The 19,275-nt window shown below is 38.6% G+C and overlaps 1 protein-coding gene across 1 annotated transcript in view; it reads left to right on the top strand.

The window, feature by feature from the left end:
* Positions 1-19,275, top strand: part of LOC140464758 (uncharacterized) — a 215,700-nt gene that overhangs the window by 37,341 nt on the left and 159,084 nt on the right. The window contains exons 4-7 of the mRNA XM_072560257.1: positions 49-141; positions 6,064-6,141; positions 10,701-10,970; positions 11,745-11,819. Of these exons, the coding sequence (XP_072416358.1) occupies positions 49-141; positions 6,064-6,141; positions 10,701-10,970; positions 11,745-11,819 (516 nt within the window). The remainder of the gene's footprint in view (positions 1-48; positions 142-6,063; positions 6,142-10,700; positions 10,971-11,744; positions 11,820-19,275) is intronic.

Raw genomic sequence — 19,275 nt, 5'->3', positions numbered from 1 at the left:
ATATCACTATCAAAACTAGTGCTAGTTCTGGTTGTGTTCTTTTTTTAGAAGCTCACTATTACAGTGCACAGTCAAATGGGAAGTCTGGGGATCAGTATTGCTGGAGGAAAAGGATCAACTCCCTATAAAATCAGTGATGAAGTAAGTTTTTGTATGTTAAATAAGATTGAACAGTCTGAAGTCTATTGACTTGCCATCTCAGAGAAAATGCTTTTGGTAAATTTTGAGATAAAGTTTTCAATGAATGTTATCACTGACAAAGCAACAATGTGTTGTATTATGTAGCTGCTTAGTCAAAAATATTCCATGTTATCAACCGCATTTCCATAATAGGTTTCTAGTGCTGGAGCTCATTAATGCACACCCATGAATCATGATGTGTGACTGGAATAGACAACAAATCAGCTAAGTTATTTATAATTTCTGACTATTGATATTTTAGACTCAGTATTTTAACAGTTTCATGGGTAATCGTCAAACTGGTGTTCTGAGGAAGGGTCACCTGGCCTGACACATTTCACTTCACAGATGCTGCCAGACCTGCTGAGCTTTTCCAGCCACTTCTGTTTTTGAATCATCAAACTACCCCTGTTCTGTACCTGATGTCTGGAGTTTAAATCAATGACCACATTAAGAGAAAACTAAAACTTAAAGGTTCCATATATGCATGTAAAAATAAAATTTCTAAGACTAAAGGTTTAGTCAAAAATTAGTCAGTCAGCTTTTACATAAGTGGCATTTTCGAGGTGCTGAAGTCCAGTCTCTCCTTTTGTCTTTCTATTATTGTTGGCAACATTGAATATCCACTCTTCGCCAATCATTTGGTCATTCTACTTGTTTCTCGTGTTAATCTTGAAGGGCTTGTTTTGAGTGATAATTAATGGTTGAATAAGGGTGGTTGGATCATCAGGAATTACTGCAATATTACTGTTCTGTGATCTAACTTCAACAATGACATCAAGATTTGATTTGAACACGTCTCAGATGAGAAGATCCTTATCTTTCTACAATCTACTTCTTTAGAAGTGTCACACTTACTTCAGCCATAATTTCAGCACACCTTCATCCATCTTTTCCTTATCATGGATTTAGTCATCTACATTCCTTCTGGGAATTGCTGTTTCAAGAGAGATATTCACTTGAATATTGCCACTGGCTTAGGCTTTGCCCTGTTGGACATGCATGGCAACACAATAGTGGCTGTCTTCATGGCCAGTTGTGTTCTGCCCAGTTTTGCTCTTCATTTCTCTGTCTTGTCTGTCAAACTTCATGGGAATCTTATCCATGTTCTCAATAGCGCTAAGTCTGTATCCATTTTTTAAAATCAATCTTTGATTATAAAGTGTTTAAATACAATGAACTTGCCATTAAATTCTTCTTGAGACGCTGTGAAATCTTGGTCTTCTATCACTGTACAAAATGATCTTCCTTCATAAACCTGATACAAAATCTAGGGCTGGCTTTGAAATTTACAAATCTTCTTGCTCTCTTTTTTTATTATTTGTTCACAGGAAGTGGGTGTTATTGACTAGGACAGCATTAATTAGCCGTTCTTAATTGCCTTTGAGTACTTAGTGGTGAATTATCCTCTTCAACCACAGTAGTCCATGGCAGAGGGGTGCAGTCACCCACTCATCTTATATATGAGATTAATATTTACTTGGATGATATTTTATTTTGTTTTCCTAATCTTGGTCTGCCTGCATTGGTTACTGTTTTCGGTTGAAGAGAGTTGGTGGGAAACTTGTGCTTAGGCCTCTTTTAAATATTTAAGAGATAAAGTATAAGATCTGGGTGCACGGATTTTGTGGCTGTAAAAGCTCGCAAGGCTCTTCACAGATGTAATTTCAAAGAAACGTCTGAGTCTCTTATGAAGTAAACGTGAGCAATGTTCCTTGGCTGTGATGTCTTAATGATTATTACTTTCTATAGGCAAGTATCTATCTCTCCAGCTGACTGTCAATTTCTGTTTCTTTATTTTTTGGTGAGACTTTGACCCAGGCCATATCCTTTACTTTGCATAGATGCTTGGTGCAGAAGTATGTTGTATTAAATGCTAGACACATCTTCAAAGTAGAGAATTGGACAGGATACATTGCTTTAAAATAAAGTTGACTCCTTGTCTGCTTATGTCAAATGTGAAAGTATACAGCAGCTTTGTCATCAACAGAACAGAGAAGTCTGTAGTTTTGGGTATAGAACCTTTGTTTGACCTTTTAATTTGAATCATGTGCTTATATTTTCCTTTTATACATGATGAATTTGCAACATTAATGATGTACTTTGTTTTGTTACAGAGGCTTTGGCAAACAATTTAAATATTTCTCATGAAAAAGGTTTACTATATAAAGCAATTATCCCTTAGTTTCAAAATGTGAATGGAGAATAACTTGAGAGGCAGGTCCAGAGGCTAGAATTTATTTAAATTTAAAAAAAACGTTTGGATGCCTACTTATGGTTTATGTTGTCAAAAATATAACCATATTAACTGTAATATTATCTGTACATCAAATGACCACATGGTCAGTCGTAATTTTAATATATTTTATTGTAATTTTCCAACAGATTTTTTTTGTTGAATAAGTGTATATGATAAGTTAAATTGTGCACCCCGCATTATTTATGTTGAATCTACTCCCATTGCTATTACTGTACAGTTGAAGTTGCTGGAAACAAAATACTGAGGGTGGAAATGCAGAGGGAGTTTCACTTCCAGCCCACAATTCAGATGAGGAAGAAAACTTTGAGGATTCATCAAATGTAGGTTCAAGGTTTCTGGACTCAGTACCCCAACTCTCAGATGTATGGAAGGCCACTGACCCTACAACCAGAGCATGTTTGAAGTCATAAGCTTTATTGGCTTCTGTTTCACCTGAGAGGTTATCACACTGAAATCATCTATTGCAAGGATGTCTCTTATCTGTGAAAGTTACAACAGCAGTAAACTTTCACTCATTCCGATCTTTGAGTCACCGCACGGAATATTTGACAGATTATCCAGCCAACAGTCATGAATGTATAAAGAAAATGCCAAATCTGACTTTAACTGTTTCAGTGGGTAGGTTTTTAATCCGTTCAAATCAGGCTGTATATACATGTAGGTAAAAACGAGGACTGCAGATGCTGGAAACCAGAGCCTGGATTAGAGTGGTACTGGAAAAGCATAGCAGGTCAGGCAGCATCCAAGGAGCAGGAAAATCAACGTTTCAGGCAAAAGCCGATGTGGTCTCCTCTACATTGGGGAGACTGGACGCCTCCTCGCAGAGCGCTTTAGGGAACATCTCCTGGACACCCGCACCAATCAACCCCACTGCCCTGTGGCCCAACATTTCAACTTCCCCTCCCACTCTGCCGAGGACATTCAGGTCCTGGGCCTCCTCCACCCCAGCTCCCTCACCACCTGTCGTCTGGAGGAAGAACACTTCATCTTCTGCCTCAGAACACTTCAACCCCAGGGCATCAATGTGGACTTCAACAGTTTCCTCATTTCCCCTCCCCCCCCCCCCCCCCCCCCCCCCACCTTACTCCAGTTCCAATCTTCCAGCTCAGCACCGTCCCCATGCCCTGTCCTACCTGCCTATCTTCCTTTCCACCTATTCACTCCACCCTCCTCTCTGATCTATCACCTTCATCCCCACCCTCATTTACCCATTGTACTCTTTGCTACCTTCTCCCACCCTCCTTTCTGACCTATCACCTCCATCCCCACCCCCATTCACCTATTGTACTCTACGCTACTTTCTCCCCACCCCCACCTCCTTCTCATTTATCTCTCCCTGCCTCTATTCCTGATGAAGGGCTTTTGCCCAAAACGTCAATTTTCCTGCTTCTTGGATGCTGCCTGACCTGCTGTGCTTTTTCAGCACCACTCTAATCCAGGCCCATGTATGCTCGTTGTTTTCACTTTGGGAAGAAGGCATTCGTTAGATATGTTGGTCTAGAGTGCAGGGTGTAAGGCATATTGGGCTTTCTTCACATCAACCCTACAACCAACATTAGCAGTAAAGTTCTCTTTAATTAATATTCAGATGTTTTCTGACCATAGAAATGTCATAATTCAAGTGTATATCATTGCCAATAATTCAGCACCTTAATTACACAGCAGTTATGTTCCATGCAATGCTTGATCGCAAATAAATACTGTAGATTCAAAGCAGAATACTGTGGATGCTGGAAACATGCAATAGAAACATTGCTGAAAATGCTCAGCAGATTTAACAGCATCTGTGGAGAGACACAGGCTCCAGAATTTTGTTTCATGACAGCTTTGCCATTTAATCTCTCTAAATCCCAGACCTTTCCTTTTGCTCTTCATCCCACTGTTCTCTTTAAAATCACATTTCTACCTCTCTTCAGATGGAAGAAGAATTCCGTTTGACTCTATGGTGACTACTGGTCATTGTAAAAATAAGGTGCCAGTTTAAAACAGAGATATGGAAACATTTTTTCCTCTGAGGATTGAGAGTTCTTTTGAATTCCCTTCCTCAAGAAGCAGAGGATTCAGAATCTTTATATAACTTTAAAGCAAAGATTTTTGATTATCAAGGGGATGAAAGATTATTAGGGATATGCAGGAATGGAGAGTTGAGGTTAAAATCTGATGAGCCACGATTTTACTGAATAGCAGAGCAGGCTTGAAGGGCTGAGTGGCCTTTCCTTGTTCAGATGCTCATATATCTGTTTCCCTCTCCACAGATGCTTCAAGACCTACTAAGTATTTTCAACACTTTCTGTTTTAAGTACATCAAAGAATGGTGGCTGTGATAGTGTCATCAAAAAGTGAGAAAATCAGCATCAGAAGGCAAATACCTCAACCAGAGTTATCTAAATTGGACCATTGGAACGGTCTGATCAAATCGACATTCATGCAGGCAGGTAGCAAAGGAAGGATGAAGGACAACAGAGAAACAGTAGAGCAGGAATAAATGTAGATGCTGCCAGAAAATAAAGACTCATTGATCACCAGTTCAAGTGATTTCCAGCTCCTTCACAAGTATTGCAACTGAATTACCTGTACCGGTAAATCAAAATACTGTGGATGCTGAAAATCTCTCACAAAACCAGAAAGTGCTGGAGAAACTCAGCAAGTCTGGCAGCATCTGCGGAGACAGGAAACAGACTTATCATTTTGAGTCCAATTATATATTGTCTTCAGAAGGGTCATATGGATTCAGAACATTAACTCTGTTACTTTCTCCACAGATACTGCCAGATCAGCTGAGATTCTTCAGGACTTGCTGTTTTAATGCTGTATCTGACAGCTTTGTCCAAATATCTTTTAGATAGTTTTTGCAGGGCATGAGGATGACTGAGTACAACCAAGTAGAAATTAGATACTCAGAACTTATCAGATAAAAGAAAACAACGCAAGGGGCAGAGTCTAACTTAACCTGGGTGGTTTATTGTGATTTTTCCCGAAAGAAAGCTGGTTTTCTGGTAGTAGGATGTTTGGTGCCCTTCACTACCATCGGTAAATCTAAAAGGTGTGTTTTCCTTTCTTAAGTACATCTACATACAGCTTTAGTACATTGTCAGATTGAATATATCAAGGCCGTTGATGTGTCCTGTTGCCACAATAGCTGAGATCTGAGTGGAATAGACTGGTGATCGGATGTGGAATTTTCATACCTTGTATGGCTTAGCGCTAGGTAAAATTGTACTGCCAGCAACTGGGTGTTTAAAATCTCCTGATGGAGGTAACTAATCAAAAATTTCAAAATAAAAACTTTAAGATTTCTCCCTCATCTTATGTATGACTGGGCATAAGTACTCCAGGCATCTGAAACTAAAATCCAGAGACAAATTTCCCACAATTGTGAAATCCTGGTTGTATTGAACAGTTGCTCGCTATTAACATGCTGGTTTTGTTACTTGAGATATAGCAAAGAATTCTTTGTATCTTTATTGACTTCTGCACAAAATGCTTGCCATGTTTACATAGAGGGTTTCTCTATTGCCTGCAACTGTAGTCTGACTCAGACTGCAAATGTTTTCTAACATGTGGCTTCTAAAATGAGATCAGCTAATCTAACAAATAATGATTCATAGTATTATCTATGCCAGAGAATCTTCATTTCCAAAGTATCGAAGGGGGGTCCTGCTGATCTTGCTGGTGTACAAGTTGGAGATATGGTACTGGAGGTAAGTTTGTACATCTCCTTGTCATCAATTTTGAATAACCCCTTTTCATAATTGTAAGAATTTGAGAAACGCTTGCTGATCTCTCTATGTTTAGATACCTCTTTGAATCCACCAAAACAAACTGACAAAGAAGAAAAGAAAGTGACTTTTATAACTTGAGGATGCCGCCAGGGCACTTGACAGCCAATGAAGTACTTCTGAAGTGTGGTCGCTGCTGTAATATTACAAATGCAGCAGCCAATTCGCAAGCTTTTTTAATGACTAGTTAATGATCACTTAGAGCGAATTCTTGGAATTTTCTAACCCGGAGGTCTATAGAAGCTCAACAACTGAGTTAATTCAGTAAAGAGATTAGTCAATTTTTTGGATGTTAAGCAAATTAATGGACATGGGAATAAATGGGGGATGAGGTAGAAAATCAAAAAAATGGCTTCATTGAGTGACTTCTTACACCATGGAGACAAACAGCTAAATCAAATCAACATACCTATTAAAAGCAAATTACTGTGGATGCTGGAATCTGAAACCAAAAGCGAAAATGCTAGAAAATCTCAGCAGGTCTGGCAGCATCTGTAAGGACAGAAAAAGCTGACCTTTTGAGTCTAACTGACCCTTTGTCAAAGCTGACGTCAGCTCTTTTCTCTCCTTACAGATGCTGCCAGTCCTGCTGAGATTTTCCAGCATTTTGTTTTTTGGGTTCAACATCCCTTTTGCTGTATTTGCAGCACAATAAAATTGAAATATTCAGTGATCCTCAAAATTGACCCCAATGGTTACTAACCAGACTTGGTAAATGGCTTCAATAAAAGATTTAACAATTTATTAGCAGCTTTATCAAAGTAAAGTTAAATGAGAGGTAGTCTAATTAATGCCTATGAATCATCTTTGATTCTGTCCCTGACTTTCACACACAACAGTGAGACATCCAAATAGATAGCTAAGAGATCAATCAAAAGTAAAAGAAATAAATGAGATGTAACTGGCAGGTTCACTTAAGCTGTTTCCACAATCCGTAATCTCACTAGCACATGGGATTGTATATTGCTTGTTTTCTGACATTCTTGATACGTGCAGGTAGCATCTAGTAAGCTCTGAGGAATATCCATTTAATTCTATTCTCTGAACTTTCAGTATTTTGATGATGAGAGGTTAACCCGGGTGCCAGAACCAGATGCAATATTCCAGGTGAAGTTGAACTTGAGTTTATATGGTGCCTCAACCAAGTGATGAGGGGTCAGCAAGGGATATGGCCAGTGTGAGGAGACTTCAGCAGCATGAGACAAATAGTGAGTATCCCGAATATACCATTGGAAGTTTGGTTCAAAGTGGAAATTTGGTGCAAAAGGGACAGGGGCTCTTAAATAGGATTTACTGCAAAAAGTAAGCTCTCCTGAGGGGTGAGTGGGAGAGGATAAAAGGTGTGGATCAACTACCTGCTGTGAGACTAGTGGTGGAGTGACATCGCAAACTATGGTATGATGTATGTGCAGGGAAAGAAACTAATTGGCGAGTAGGACTGGTGAACATTTCTAATCTTTCAAATAAGATCTTCAGGTCTCCAATGCTTTTTCTTCTCTCTCAAAAATAACTGGTTAAATAATAGGTTGTTACTGGTGATTTTTTTTCTCACTTTAGTTAATGTAAATGAAATATTGCAACAGAGTGTAAAACCCAAGGAATCTATAATAGTTAAATTAAGTTAAATGTGATGGTAGGGTGAGTGATGTGTTGCTGCTGCAACATATGGTACATATGGAAGCAGCTAGATGTCAACGTGATCAAGACTGAATACATCTGTAGTAACTTTTTGCAGCGTGAGGAACTTGAATATGAATTGAGGAGCTGGAATCCGAGCTGCAGCTATTGCCTCCACTATGTCTGTAGCCCCTTCCTTTAGAACTCTTGGATGAAAGCCGTCATATTCCGGTGACTTGTTTGTTTGAAAAGCTCAGGTTCTCTGCAGTTATAAATATTTCCATAAACAGTGAATTGAAATAAGTGATGAGAGCTATTTGGTGCATTCCCATGGGGCCTTGCTAACCGATTTCATTGCTTCTGGATAAAGTGTTAATTATAGCTTGGCTGCATTTTCGGAAACTTTGCTACTTACATGGTCAAGTCATGCCTTGGCCATTTTTAACTTAGTGCTTTTCATTCCTTTTTGAAATCATTCCAGTCCAAGGACGTCCCAAGTATTAAATTGAACAATGTTATTCAAAAATACATAGCCCATATTTAATGTAATTACGATAACTGGCTTACAGTAACTCTCTTGCTTTTGTACCCTATGCCCCTATTTATAAAGCCCAGGAACTCCTCGGCTTTTTCACTTGTGCTTTCAATGTGCCCTGCAACTGTCAATGGCTTGTGCACATGTACTTCCAGTTCCATCTCCTCTTGCATCCCCTTTAGAATTTGACCCATCGTGCTGTCTCTCTCTATTCTTCCTACCACAATGAATTTCTTTGCACTTCTATTAAATTACACCTGTTCACTTGTCTGCCCATTCCACTAATCTTCCTATGTCTTTTTTAAGTTTAGCACAGAGGTTGGAACCTAGAAATAAGATGGGAGGTCGGAGCAGGGGCATAGGATTTACGGAATAAAACTTGAGGTGAAAAATTCAGATTGGCTTGAGGCACCAAGGTACTTTAATTGAGAAAGGAGAGATCAAGATGTGGTAACTGTGGCTCAAAACAACTTAAAGGGCTCAAAGGTCTATTGTTGAGCATCACTGTACTTGCAATATACCTCCTCTGTCTGCTCGTACTTAGGAATGAAAGTTTCTTTTTTATATTAGGACATGTTAGCGCACATGCAGGCCGTTTTTTCCCATTGTTTGGAGTGCTTTATGGTTTAGGTTGTTTCATTATAGATGAAAGCTATAGATGTTGTAGCCTCAATAGTTCCTACTGCTACTGTTTAACAGCTTTGTTGGTTATTTTATTGAATAAAGAGTGCATTTCAGTCCATGGGCAGCTTTCCTTGCAAATCTTGAAATTTGATTCTTCAAATTTTTACTGATACAAGTAAATGATATTCAAAGTAATTAAAGTAACCATAAAATCAGTTAAATAGTGTTTAAAGGAAAAGCAAATATTTGCTGGAAGAGTTCCCTCTATAGCCATGTCATTCACTTTTCATGTCATTGCTATTACATAACTGCAGAACCATCCGAAGTAAAGCTCTGCATTAAATTTTAACAATTTTTGTCAGTGCTTGAGCCCAGAACAAAATTCAGCGCACAGCTATTATCTCATTTGCATGGAATGTGCCATTTATCCCAGCTACAGCTTGTGAGACAACACCCAAGTGAAACCACTATGTAATGAGCCTCAGGCAAAAACACGCTAACCACTGTCTAAATCAGCTCACTAAAACACCTGTAGCCATGGCAATATCCTTACAGTAGTTGCCATTAAGTATTGTGGAACGTTAATAGGCCCAATAAAAACTTGCTGTTGTTGAATGTCCATGTCTGTTGCAGAAACAAATGTGGTACATAATTTACATGAAACTTAAAACGTGACCTTTCAATCAAACTGAGCTAAAGAAGCCTGCAACATGGTCATGTTATAATAACAATTATATATGTACACAGACCTTTGCTGCCTCTACTTTAACATTTAATCATCAACTTGTGATATCACATATATTGGATCAATATCCACCTCTAAATATCCTGAAGTACTTGCTTCAGACCACTTATTATTATCCTTTAACAGTTTTCACACAAAAGTCAAACATCAATATTGAGATCCTGGAATTATGTAAATGAATCTGTTGAAATTTGTTTTTCAAGTCAGGCAACCTGTCTAACCATATTGTGACGTTCCAATATTCCATTGGTCTCTTTCATGATTAGAATAACAAATCTGTGGGAGGTATGTGAGTTTGACTATGTTTGCTGTGCAAACCAGGCAACGTTGCCTCCTGATTACCACAATGAGGCTCAGAGGCCTGGTCTGTTTTTGATTGGACCTCATAAGCATGCTGCCAAGTATCTGCGAGTACTGAACATTGCTTCAAGGCAGCTTGTGATCACAGAAATTGGGAGTGGGCCAAGTCCTATTCCAGGCTTGCAAATGTTAAGAAACTAGAGAATTGCAGAAGAAGAATCTAAGGGAAGCCGTCAGCTGATGGGCCGTAAGTGCATTCCTGCTCTTTCTGATGACACAAAAATGAAGTCAAAGAGAAAAAGAGACATTTTTTTGTTAAGACCCAACTAAGGCTGCTGCACACAACAGGTCAATGAGTGAGGCATGTCTGTATGGCACCATTTGGTCCATAAAGATAATATTAAGGATGTTGGAGTTGATTTAAATATGCTTTGCACAGGATTGCTGGATGCCTAGTTCAAGGCCCATCCAACAGAATTTGAGCAGAATCTGAACCTTGTAGATAGCTGTGCAGCTCCTTCTTTGTTCTTTCCAGAAAATGGGGTAGAGAGCAAATGAACCTTGCCTAAATTGTCAATAATGTGACGCTTACTAACCTCTGCTTACAGGATCTTCTCGAGTTAATAATGGTAAATGTCAACAAAGTCTCTTATTTTCCAGGTCAATGGAAAAAGTCTGCAAAATGTTACCCATCATGAAGCAGTAAATGTCTTGAGGAATTCAGGGGCTGTAATTAAGATACTAATTTTGAGGGACAGGGCGGTGACAACTGATGATACAGTTACTCCTGACATGAACAATGGTGAAGCAGATATTGTAAAACCTCATCAGACCGAAAAGTCTTGCTCTAAAACTCAGCCAGCTGCCATCCACCAGCAACTAGAAAGTGGCAATTTCTTGCTTGAAGGAAAGGCAGTATCAACATGCAATGTAAGTAGCTTAGTAAGTAAAGCTTGTGTATGTGAATGAAGTGAATTAATTATGACCCTAGTGATTTTATTCTTCCCCCTCCCCCACCCATTCCATTTCCCGATCCTTATCATCTTTTAAAGGTTCATTGAGTACAGCCATGTGAGCATTGGTGTGCCTTACCATATACACATATGAATCTCTTCATATATATGCTGAATTTAGGGATTACTGAATGATAATTGAACAGCTACCCTTTTCTCTTCTCAGCTGTGAGGTGTTGACGGCAATTTTATAGAAAACCACCTTTACATTGAAATCTCACAATTTAAAGATTGAATTTGTGCCAATCTGTTCTACCTGCACAGCTTGAAGTCATGTTACCTTGACCAATCAAGAAAACCAGAATTAGTGAGGTTGTGAATGAAAAGTTCCACGCAGTTCAATAGGCAGGCATGATTGTACTTCCATTTCCTAAATCCTTGCTATGTGTTACATTCTGGTGGCTCTTTTAAGTTATCTTTTCTGTTCATTCTTCGGTGAATCCACAAGGTGGTGCTGTAGACAGTCCCCAGTCATTTTTGGATTAGTCATCTTGGCACCACTCAAGGTATGAATAAAATGAAAAATTGCTAGATAAGGTCTCCAACTTCTTAACAGACTGCTAACAGTAAACAATTTGCTTTTACATACTCTGATAAGTGTGTGTGTGTGTGTGTGTGTGTGTGTGTGTGAGAGAGAGTGAGAATTATACTCATTTAACTTTTTCTTTTCTTTTTTTTAATGTCATTGAAGAGCCACACCACAAAATCTGCAAGTGAGATGCCACTAAATAACACCTCGTTCTGTGTTGTGAAATATGCAATGCCAGTGAGTAGCAACTTTTTCCTACAATTTTGGGGCATCAAGAAAGAAATGGTACAAATTTTTAAAAAGTTGTTAAAGGAACCAAAAGCGATATGGAAAAAGGCAGAGAGTGTTTAAGGCCTGGAATGGACTATGTGAATGTGTGGTGGTTGCAGGTTCAAAAGAAGATTAGATGATCATTTGAAAGGGAGCAATGTACAGGTTTGTGGGATAAGTCAGAAAAATTGTGCTAAGTTAGCAGCTCATTTGGAGAGAGTGCAGACAGAATGGGCTAAAAAGCCTCCTTCTGTATTATAACAACCTTGAGAACTGTAGAAATATTCCACTGTGAAGAACCACTTTAAAAGTTCTGACTTTCTGTTTTGGCAGACCAATAATTTTTAAAAAAAATTCACTTAGGTCTCAAAATATACAAGTATACTGTGCACAATGTTGATCATTGTAGGTACTATATCAAAAATGGTTCAAGGCCTAATTATCCCCACAACAATTGCTACTTTTCAGTCAATTGTTAAATGATCTTCATAGTCAAATGTGGCTCGTGGTTCAGGAGTCCTTATATGAGCTTAAACTGTGCTTGTTAAGCATGGGATACTATAGCCAAATCTAATCATACCCTTAAACGTGGTGTGTATGCTAAGTATATATCCACTATGTGGATATTGCACTTAGATTCATTGACTGAAATTGAAGGAGAAATTTGACGTTTAAAAGGGTGATTAAAAAAAACTTCTTTCAATCTCACCAGCAATACCATTAGAAAATCAAAAGTCAGTTTGCATCATTGGATTTGGAAACAAAATCAAAGAAAATTTATAGCAGGAGAAATGTTCAAACAGTTTAAAATGGAGAAAGCAAGAACCATAGCAATTTATGACCAATGGTATATTTTTGGGTGTCTTGCTCTCTAAGGGAAATTTCCCCATGCAAGATAAAATTGTAAACTTGTTCATTATGAACACATTTATACATTTGTTGCATGAATTCCTCCATTGCTGTCTTGGGATAGTACTCTAAAAGCTGTTTCAGAACAATTTAAAAATGTTTTATTAATAGTGTAGTTCTTGAACAAGGCAGTCTAGTTCCATTTTCCCAAAATCCAAAGGCTAGTTCAATTCATCATCAGCTTCTGTACAATTCATAATCCTTGACCAGAAACCTTATTTAAATTAAACAATCTCATTTCAAAGGATAAATTATGGGGAAGGAGTAGAGAAATTGAAACTAGCATGAACCCCATTGGGTGACAACACCATGACTGGATGGACTAGTTTCTCCCTTCCAACTGAAGGAGTTCACAGCAAAAGGGGGGAAACCAATCTAATGTTTGTGATGGAGGTTTCTTTAACTCTAAACTATGAAATTAAATACAGTAAGAATCTTGATATTACTGAAGCATTGCTATACACTGGTTTGATGCTTTTTTATGTGTAACTTAATGTTGGATGAGTTTTGGCATTCTAGGGAGTCTGGGTCATATTAAATGAGAAGAATATTGTTTAATTCTTAAGTACAGAGATCAAAACCAGTTTGAATTGAGGTGCCAGAATTTTCGCTTGGGCAACTATAAAGTTCAGTCCAGCTAATAGTTTGGAGTAGTTGATAATGTAAAATTGTCCATAATTAGATCCAATCTAAGCAACCTTGCACAAGGTGGCTATGAGGGGAAGAATAGATGTTATCCAATGTCTGTCAAATGCCAGACTTGAAGCAAATTATTGGTATTTTCCAATGGGAGCTCTGAATATATCTGAATTGTGTAATGGTTATTAAGAATCCTAGATGGGTAGAGTGGATTGCATTGCATTCTTCAGCATTATCCATTCAAATTCGATGAAACTAATTTGAAGTCACCATCCTTTCCGCATTGCTTGTTGGTTATTCAGATGACCTTAACCAATGAGAATTTTATGAAGTGTAAGGTAACAAAAAAAGATTTATTCCCTTCAAAATGTTAAAGTGAGAAAATAGAGAAATGATGGTTTGAAAACTAATAATGTAATGGGTGGGTATGAAGACTGAATTGATCTGTTGTTATTGCATTCACACGTAATTAGGTCTTCACTCTGAGCTTTTCATCCTCCTTAGTTTGAGTTCAAACTGCACTCCTGCCACATCCAACCTTAGCATTCAAATCCCTCAGGAAGGGCAATTAAAAATGGTGATGCACATTAACAAAGTATTAGTATACAGGAAACTGATTTTAAAAGCTATTATTTGAAATTAATTCAAATTTGTAGTGTTTCTTCATTGTCTTCTGTTGTATTTAATTATTTATTTCTTTTAGAGATCTGATTATTTATGTTTCTGTGAAATGTGTTGTTGAATATCACCTTGATTTTAATTTTTGCTTTTCTTTTGCTTTCTTCTTTTGTGTATTTCATTTTATTCCCTCATATTTGTACCTGATTTTCTTACTACTTCATTCCTGTCTTGATCCTAACACTGCCGTCAAGATGCCACGCATTATCCTTACTTGCCCTTCATCTTCCGATGAGGAATTGGATCAGTTAACACGAGAACAAGATGCCTATGGTCCAGAAGAGCTTGAAAACTCAGAGAGCAGTGACTATTCAGGCTATTTAAATAGACCATTTTATCCCCTCTAATCACTTTCTGTGAAGAGTAAAGATTTCCCCCAAATATTCCCCCCAAACATTCACCATCTTCAAGTAGACAAAATGGCCTTACTACTTATATACATAATTAGTTAAAGGGGCCTTTCTGCAGGAGGCAAAATTAGCAGTAAATGGATGGTGACATTGCACTTCAATCATGGTTTTTGTTTTCTGGAAATTTGGTCGGTCATGTATCCAAGTAACAAAAATGGAAACTGGCAAATTAAAGCATGTGACTGCCTGAAACATGATAAAGTGCAGTGTATGCAAACCCCCACGTATCTCCTGGTCAGGAAACGCACTGCCTTATTTTGTAATTGTGGAATATAGGCCTGGAAGATCCTTGATCCTTGTTTGTTCACAAATCTCAGGCCAGTACTGAGATGCGTTAGTTGGACTCCGTTATCAATGTGTCAGAGAAAATTTGTCACAAGTTCCTCTGATTGCTTACTGTCTAATGATGTTTGCTGGAAACCTGTGGTTTGTAGCCATAAAGTGAGGACAGGATTACTTCTGCTGACATTCGCTACCCTGTCACCACTGCCAAAAAGCCTGCCAAACTGAGCAAACTCACCTGAAGAATGGGTATTATAGAGATAGGGAGAAAGTTTGAATGTTGATAAATTCAGATTACAAGATAAACCTAGCAGTTTTAATCAATAAATCACAAGCAAAATATGAATGTAATGGGAATTATGGACTATCCCTAATTTCTTTCTTCCTAGGATATTGTTCCCTTCAAAATTGAATGTTGTCTTCTTTCAATAAAATGTAAATATCTAAAACATTGACTCTGCCTTTAGTGTGAAGTCATTTGAAAATGATTTATTTTCTAATTAGTTTATGATTTATCTCCCTGCCACCTGTACAGAAAGCTCCTTTCCTATAAAGCTGGCAAAGATCCTTTTCGAGAGTTCAAGGCAGTATGGAATTGGTGCTGTATGGTTTATGATTTCAAAATAAAGAAGCAAGGCCCTAACAGGAGGTAAACAGTGACATGTTGTAAAATCAGGGAAGAAGAATCAAAGTGTATGGGATTATAAAATTGCCACCAGTGGAATTGAACTGCGATAGAGTCCTGACACTTGCACCACAAACACTATTTAGATTTAGGAGGAAACTGAACTCATTTCTGTTTCACCAGGATATGGAAGAGGGAAAATCTGAAAAAATATTAGTCAGCATGTATCCTGAAATAGGAGCTGGAGGAAGGAGCAAAGTGGATGGTTTGAATTAGCCTTTCTCATTCCTCTGTTCTTATGTTATGGTTCAAATTCAGCTAGTAACCAACTGTGTATACACAAACAAATATTGGCTGCACTAAATAGCTCACCAGATTTTTCTTTTATGAGTTCTAAGAATTATTTTTATTGCATAAAGAATAGCATGAAGTAACTGAGAATAAAGGCAAAGTAAACGTCCTTCGCTCAAGGTAAATTTACAGGCCTGATATGCACCTGTGTCATACTGAACAGGCCCCAAAGTTCAATGTTCTGTTTTCTGTTGATTTAGCTAATGTCAGTGCCCCATTATAAGGGCAGCGAAACGGAACCAGGCAATTCATTCTTCTGATTCCTGATGAAATGCACATGTCTGCCTGTGGATCTTGAATAAGGAGAGATTTAGTTTGAATTATGGTAGTTAGATAGCCTGCAACCTGTCTTGTGGGTGAGGACAGTGGTTCCCATTGGAACTGATCGGCGCAAGTCACTTTGAATGATAGGACAGTCCAGGAAATTGTAAATATAAGAAAAATCATTTGCCAACGGAAAATCCATTAATTTGATTCTGATCTTTAAATTGCTCTTGACAAAATAAATAACGTTATTCTTGAATGTAAAGACTAGCATATGTCTGTGTTCTAGGTTTGGGCAATTATAATCCAAACTGCATCTACCACCTTCCTTTCTGTTGTTCTTGGATGATACCTGTTAAATTTTTCACTTAATGTTTCAATAAAATATAAACATCAAAAACAAAATGCTGTCATTTTATAAACTGATTTTTAAAATGACTTACTCTTAGTTTGCATTTTTCATTAATATCTATAATGTGGTAAAGATATATAATTTGCAAAATCATTACAAGAATGAAAGAATGGGGTTAACATCTAAAGATGCTACAAGTGAAATTCAGTTTGGAAATTTCTTTGGATTTTATTTGATTTTGTGTGAAATAAGAACTGATTAGGTTGCAACACATGGATAAGAATTTAATTCATTCCTAAATCATCAGGGATAGGGAAAAATTGAAAATGGTCATGCCTGGATACCAACCTGTTCCTCTGGTTTAAATCCAGTTCATAACACACAATGCATCCAAAAACAGATGTTGGCAGATTTAAAAAGCTCACCAGATTCTTTTTTCATGATTCTTAGAATTGCTTTTCATGACATGAAGTAACTGAGAACAAAAGCAAGGTCTTTCCTGTTGGCAGTCATACAACCCTAAATGTGGAACTCAGCCATACTGAGTACAAAGGACATAGCTGCTAGACTGGGTTTGTGGCAGGTGATGAGGCAACCAAAAAAAGGGTAATACATACTTAACCTCTTGCTTACCGATCTCCTGGCTGCAGATGCATCTGTCCATGACAGTATTGATAAAAGTGACCACAGCACACTCCTTGTGGAGACTAAGTCCTGCCTTCATGTTGAGAATAATTTCCATTGTGTTGTGTGGTGCTAACACTGTGCTAGATGGGATACACTTCAAACAGATCTAGCAATCAAATACTGGGCATCCATGAGGCAATTTGGGCCATCAACAGCAGCAGAATTGTACTCCAGCATAATCTGCAACCTCATGGCCCACTCTATCCCCCAGACAACAATTATCAGTAAAGCAGGGTTCAATGGAGAATGCAGACGTGCATGCCAGGAGCAGCAACAGGCATACCCAAAAATGAGATGTCGACCTGATGAAGCTATCAAGTAGGAATACTTGCACGCCAACGACATAAACAGCAAATGATAGACAGAGCTAAACAATCCCAAAACCAACAGGTCAGATCTAAGCTCTGCAGTCTTGCCACAACCAATCATGAATGGTAGTGGACAATTAAACAACTCATTGGAGAAAGAGGCTCCACAAATATCTCCGTCCTCAACTGTGGAAGAACCCAACACTAGTGCAGAAGGTAAGGTTGGAGCATTCATAGCATTCTTCAGCCAGAAGTGCCAAGTGGATGATCTGTGTCAGCTTCTGCAAGCAGTCTCCCGCATAACAGAATACAGTTTTCAAACAATTAGATTCTTTCTGCAATATATCGAGAAACAATTGGAAGTGCTGGATACTGCAAAGCCGTGGGCCCTGATAACTTTTTTTTAGCAATAGTACTGAAGACTTGTGCTCCAGAACTTGTCGTTCCCCTAAGCTGTTCTGGTAAAGTTGCAACACTGACATCTATCTGACAATGTAGGAAGTTGCTCATGTATGTCCTATACACAAAAAACAGGACAAATCCAATCCAGCAATCATCACCCAATCAATCTATCCTCGATCATCAGTAAACTGATGGAAGATGTCATTAACAGTGCTACCAAGCAGCACTACTCAGCAATAACCTGCTCAGTGATGCCCAGTTTGGGCTCTGCCAGGGCCACTCAACTTGTGACCTAATTTTGACCTTGGTTCAAACATGGGTAAAAGAGCTAATTTCCAGAGGTGAGGGTCTTAGATCTTGGTATCCAGGCCACATTTGATCAATGTGGTGTCAAGGAGCCCCAACAAAACTGGAATTAATAAGTATTGGGGCAGACTCGTTGCTAGTTGGTCATACCCGGCATGTTATGTAGTTGTGGTTGTTGAAGGTCGGTCATCTCAGCTTCAGGACATTTTTGCAAGAATTCCTCAGGGCAGTGTCCCAGGCCCAAACATCTTCAGTTGCTTTATCAATGATCTTCCCTCCATCATAAGGCCAGAAGTGAGGATATTCGGTGATTGCACAATGTTTAGCACCACTTGCAACTTCTCAGATACCAAAGCAGTTTATATTCAAATGCAACATGATCTGAATAATATCAAGGATTGGGCTGACAAGTGGCAAGTAACATTCGCACCATACAAATGCCAGACCATGATCTTCTCCAATAAGACACAGTCTAATCACCATCCCTTTCCATTCAGTAGTGATGCCATCACTGAGTGCCCCACTGTCAACATACTTGGGTTATCATTGACCAGAAACTCAACTGGACTTGCTACATAAACACAGGGGCTCCAAAAGCAAGTCAGAGGCCAGGAATACTGGAGCGAGTAACTCACCTCCTGACTCTGCAAAGCCTGCATTGTCTACAAGGCACACATCAGGAGTTTGATGAAGTATTTGCCTAGAAAGGTGCAGTTCCAACAACACTCAAGCTTGACACCATCCAGAACAAAGCAGCCCACTTTATTAGAGGAGGGACTGGATTTGATGCCACTGATGCTCAGTAGCAGCAGTGTGTACTATCTGTAAGATGCACTGCAGAAAATCACTGTTAGATAGCACCTGCCAAACTTGCAACCACTTCCATCTAGAAGGACAAGGGTAGTAGATACATGGGAACACCATAACTGCAATTCCCCTTTAAGCTATTCACTGTCCTTACTTGGAAACAGATTGCCATTCCTTTACTGTTGCTGGATCAAAATCCTGGAATTCCCTATCCAAGGACGTTCTGCATTAACCGATAGAATGTGGACTGTCACGGTTCAGGAGGCAGCTTGCAATAAATGCTGGCCAACCAGCAATGTCCACATCCTACGTATGAATAAATTAAGAAAAAGAAAAGCCCAGATGTTCAACCTTTGGTCTATGCTGGTTAAACTGATTTCTGTGTAGTGGGGTGGGGGAGGGT

The sequence above is a fragment of the Chiloscyllium punctatum genome, chromosome 3 (assembly GCF_047496795.1).
Source record: "Chiloscyllium punctatum isolate Juve2018m chromosome 3, sChiPun1.3, whole genome shotgun sequence".
Taxonomy (NCBI): domain Eukaryota; kingdom Metazoa; phylum Chordata; class Chondrichthyes; order Orectolobiformes; family Hemiscylliidae; genus Chiloscyllium; species Chiloscyllium punctatum.
The sequence above is the reverse complement of the archived record's forward strand: the minus strand, read 5'-3'. Positions and strand labels throughout refer to the sequence as shown.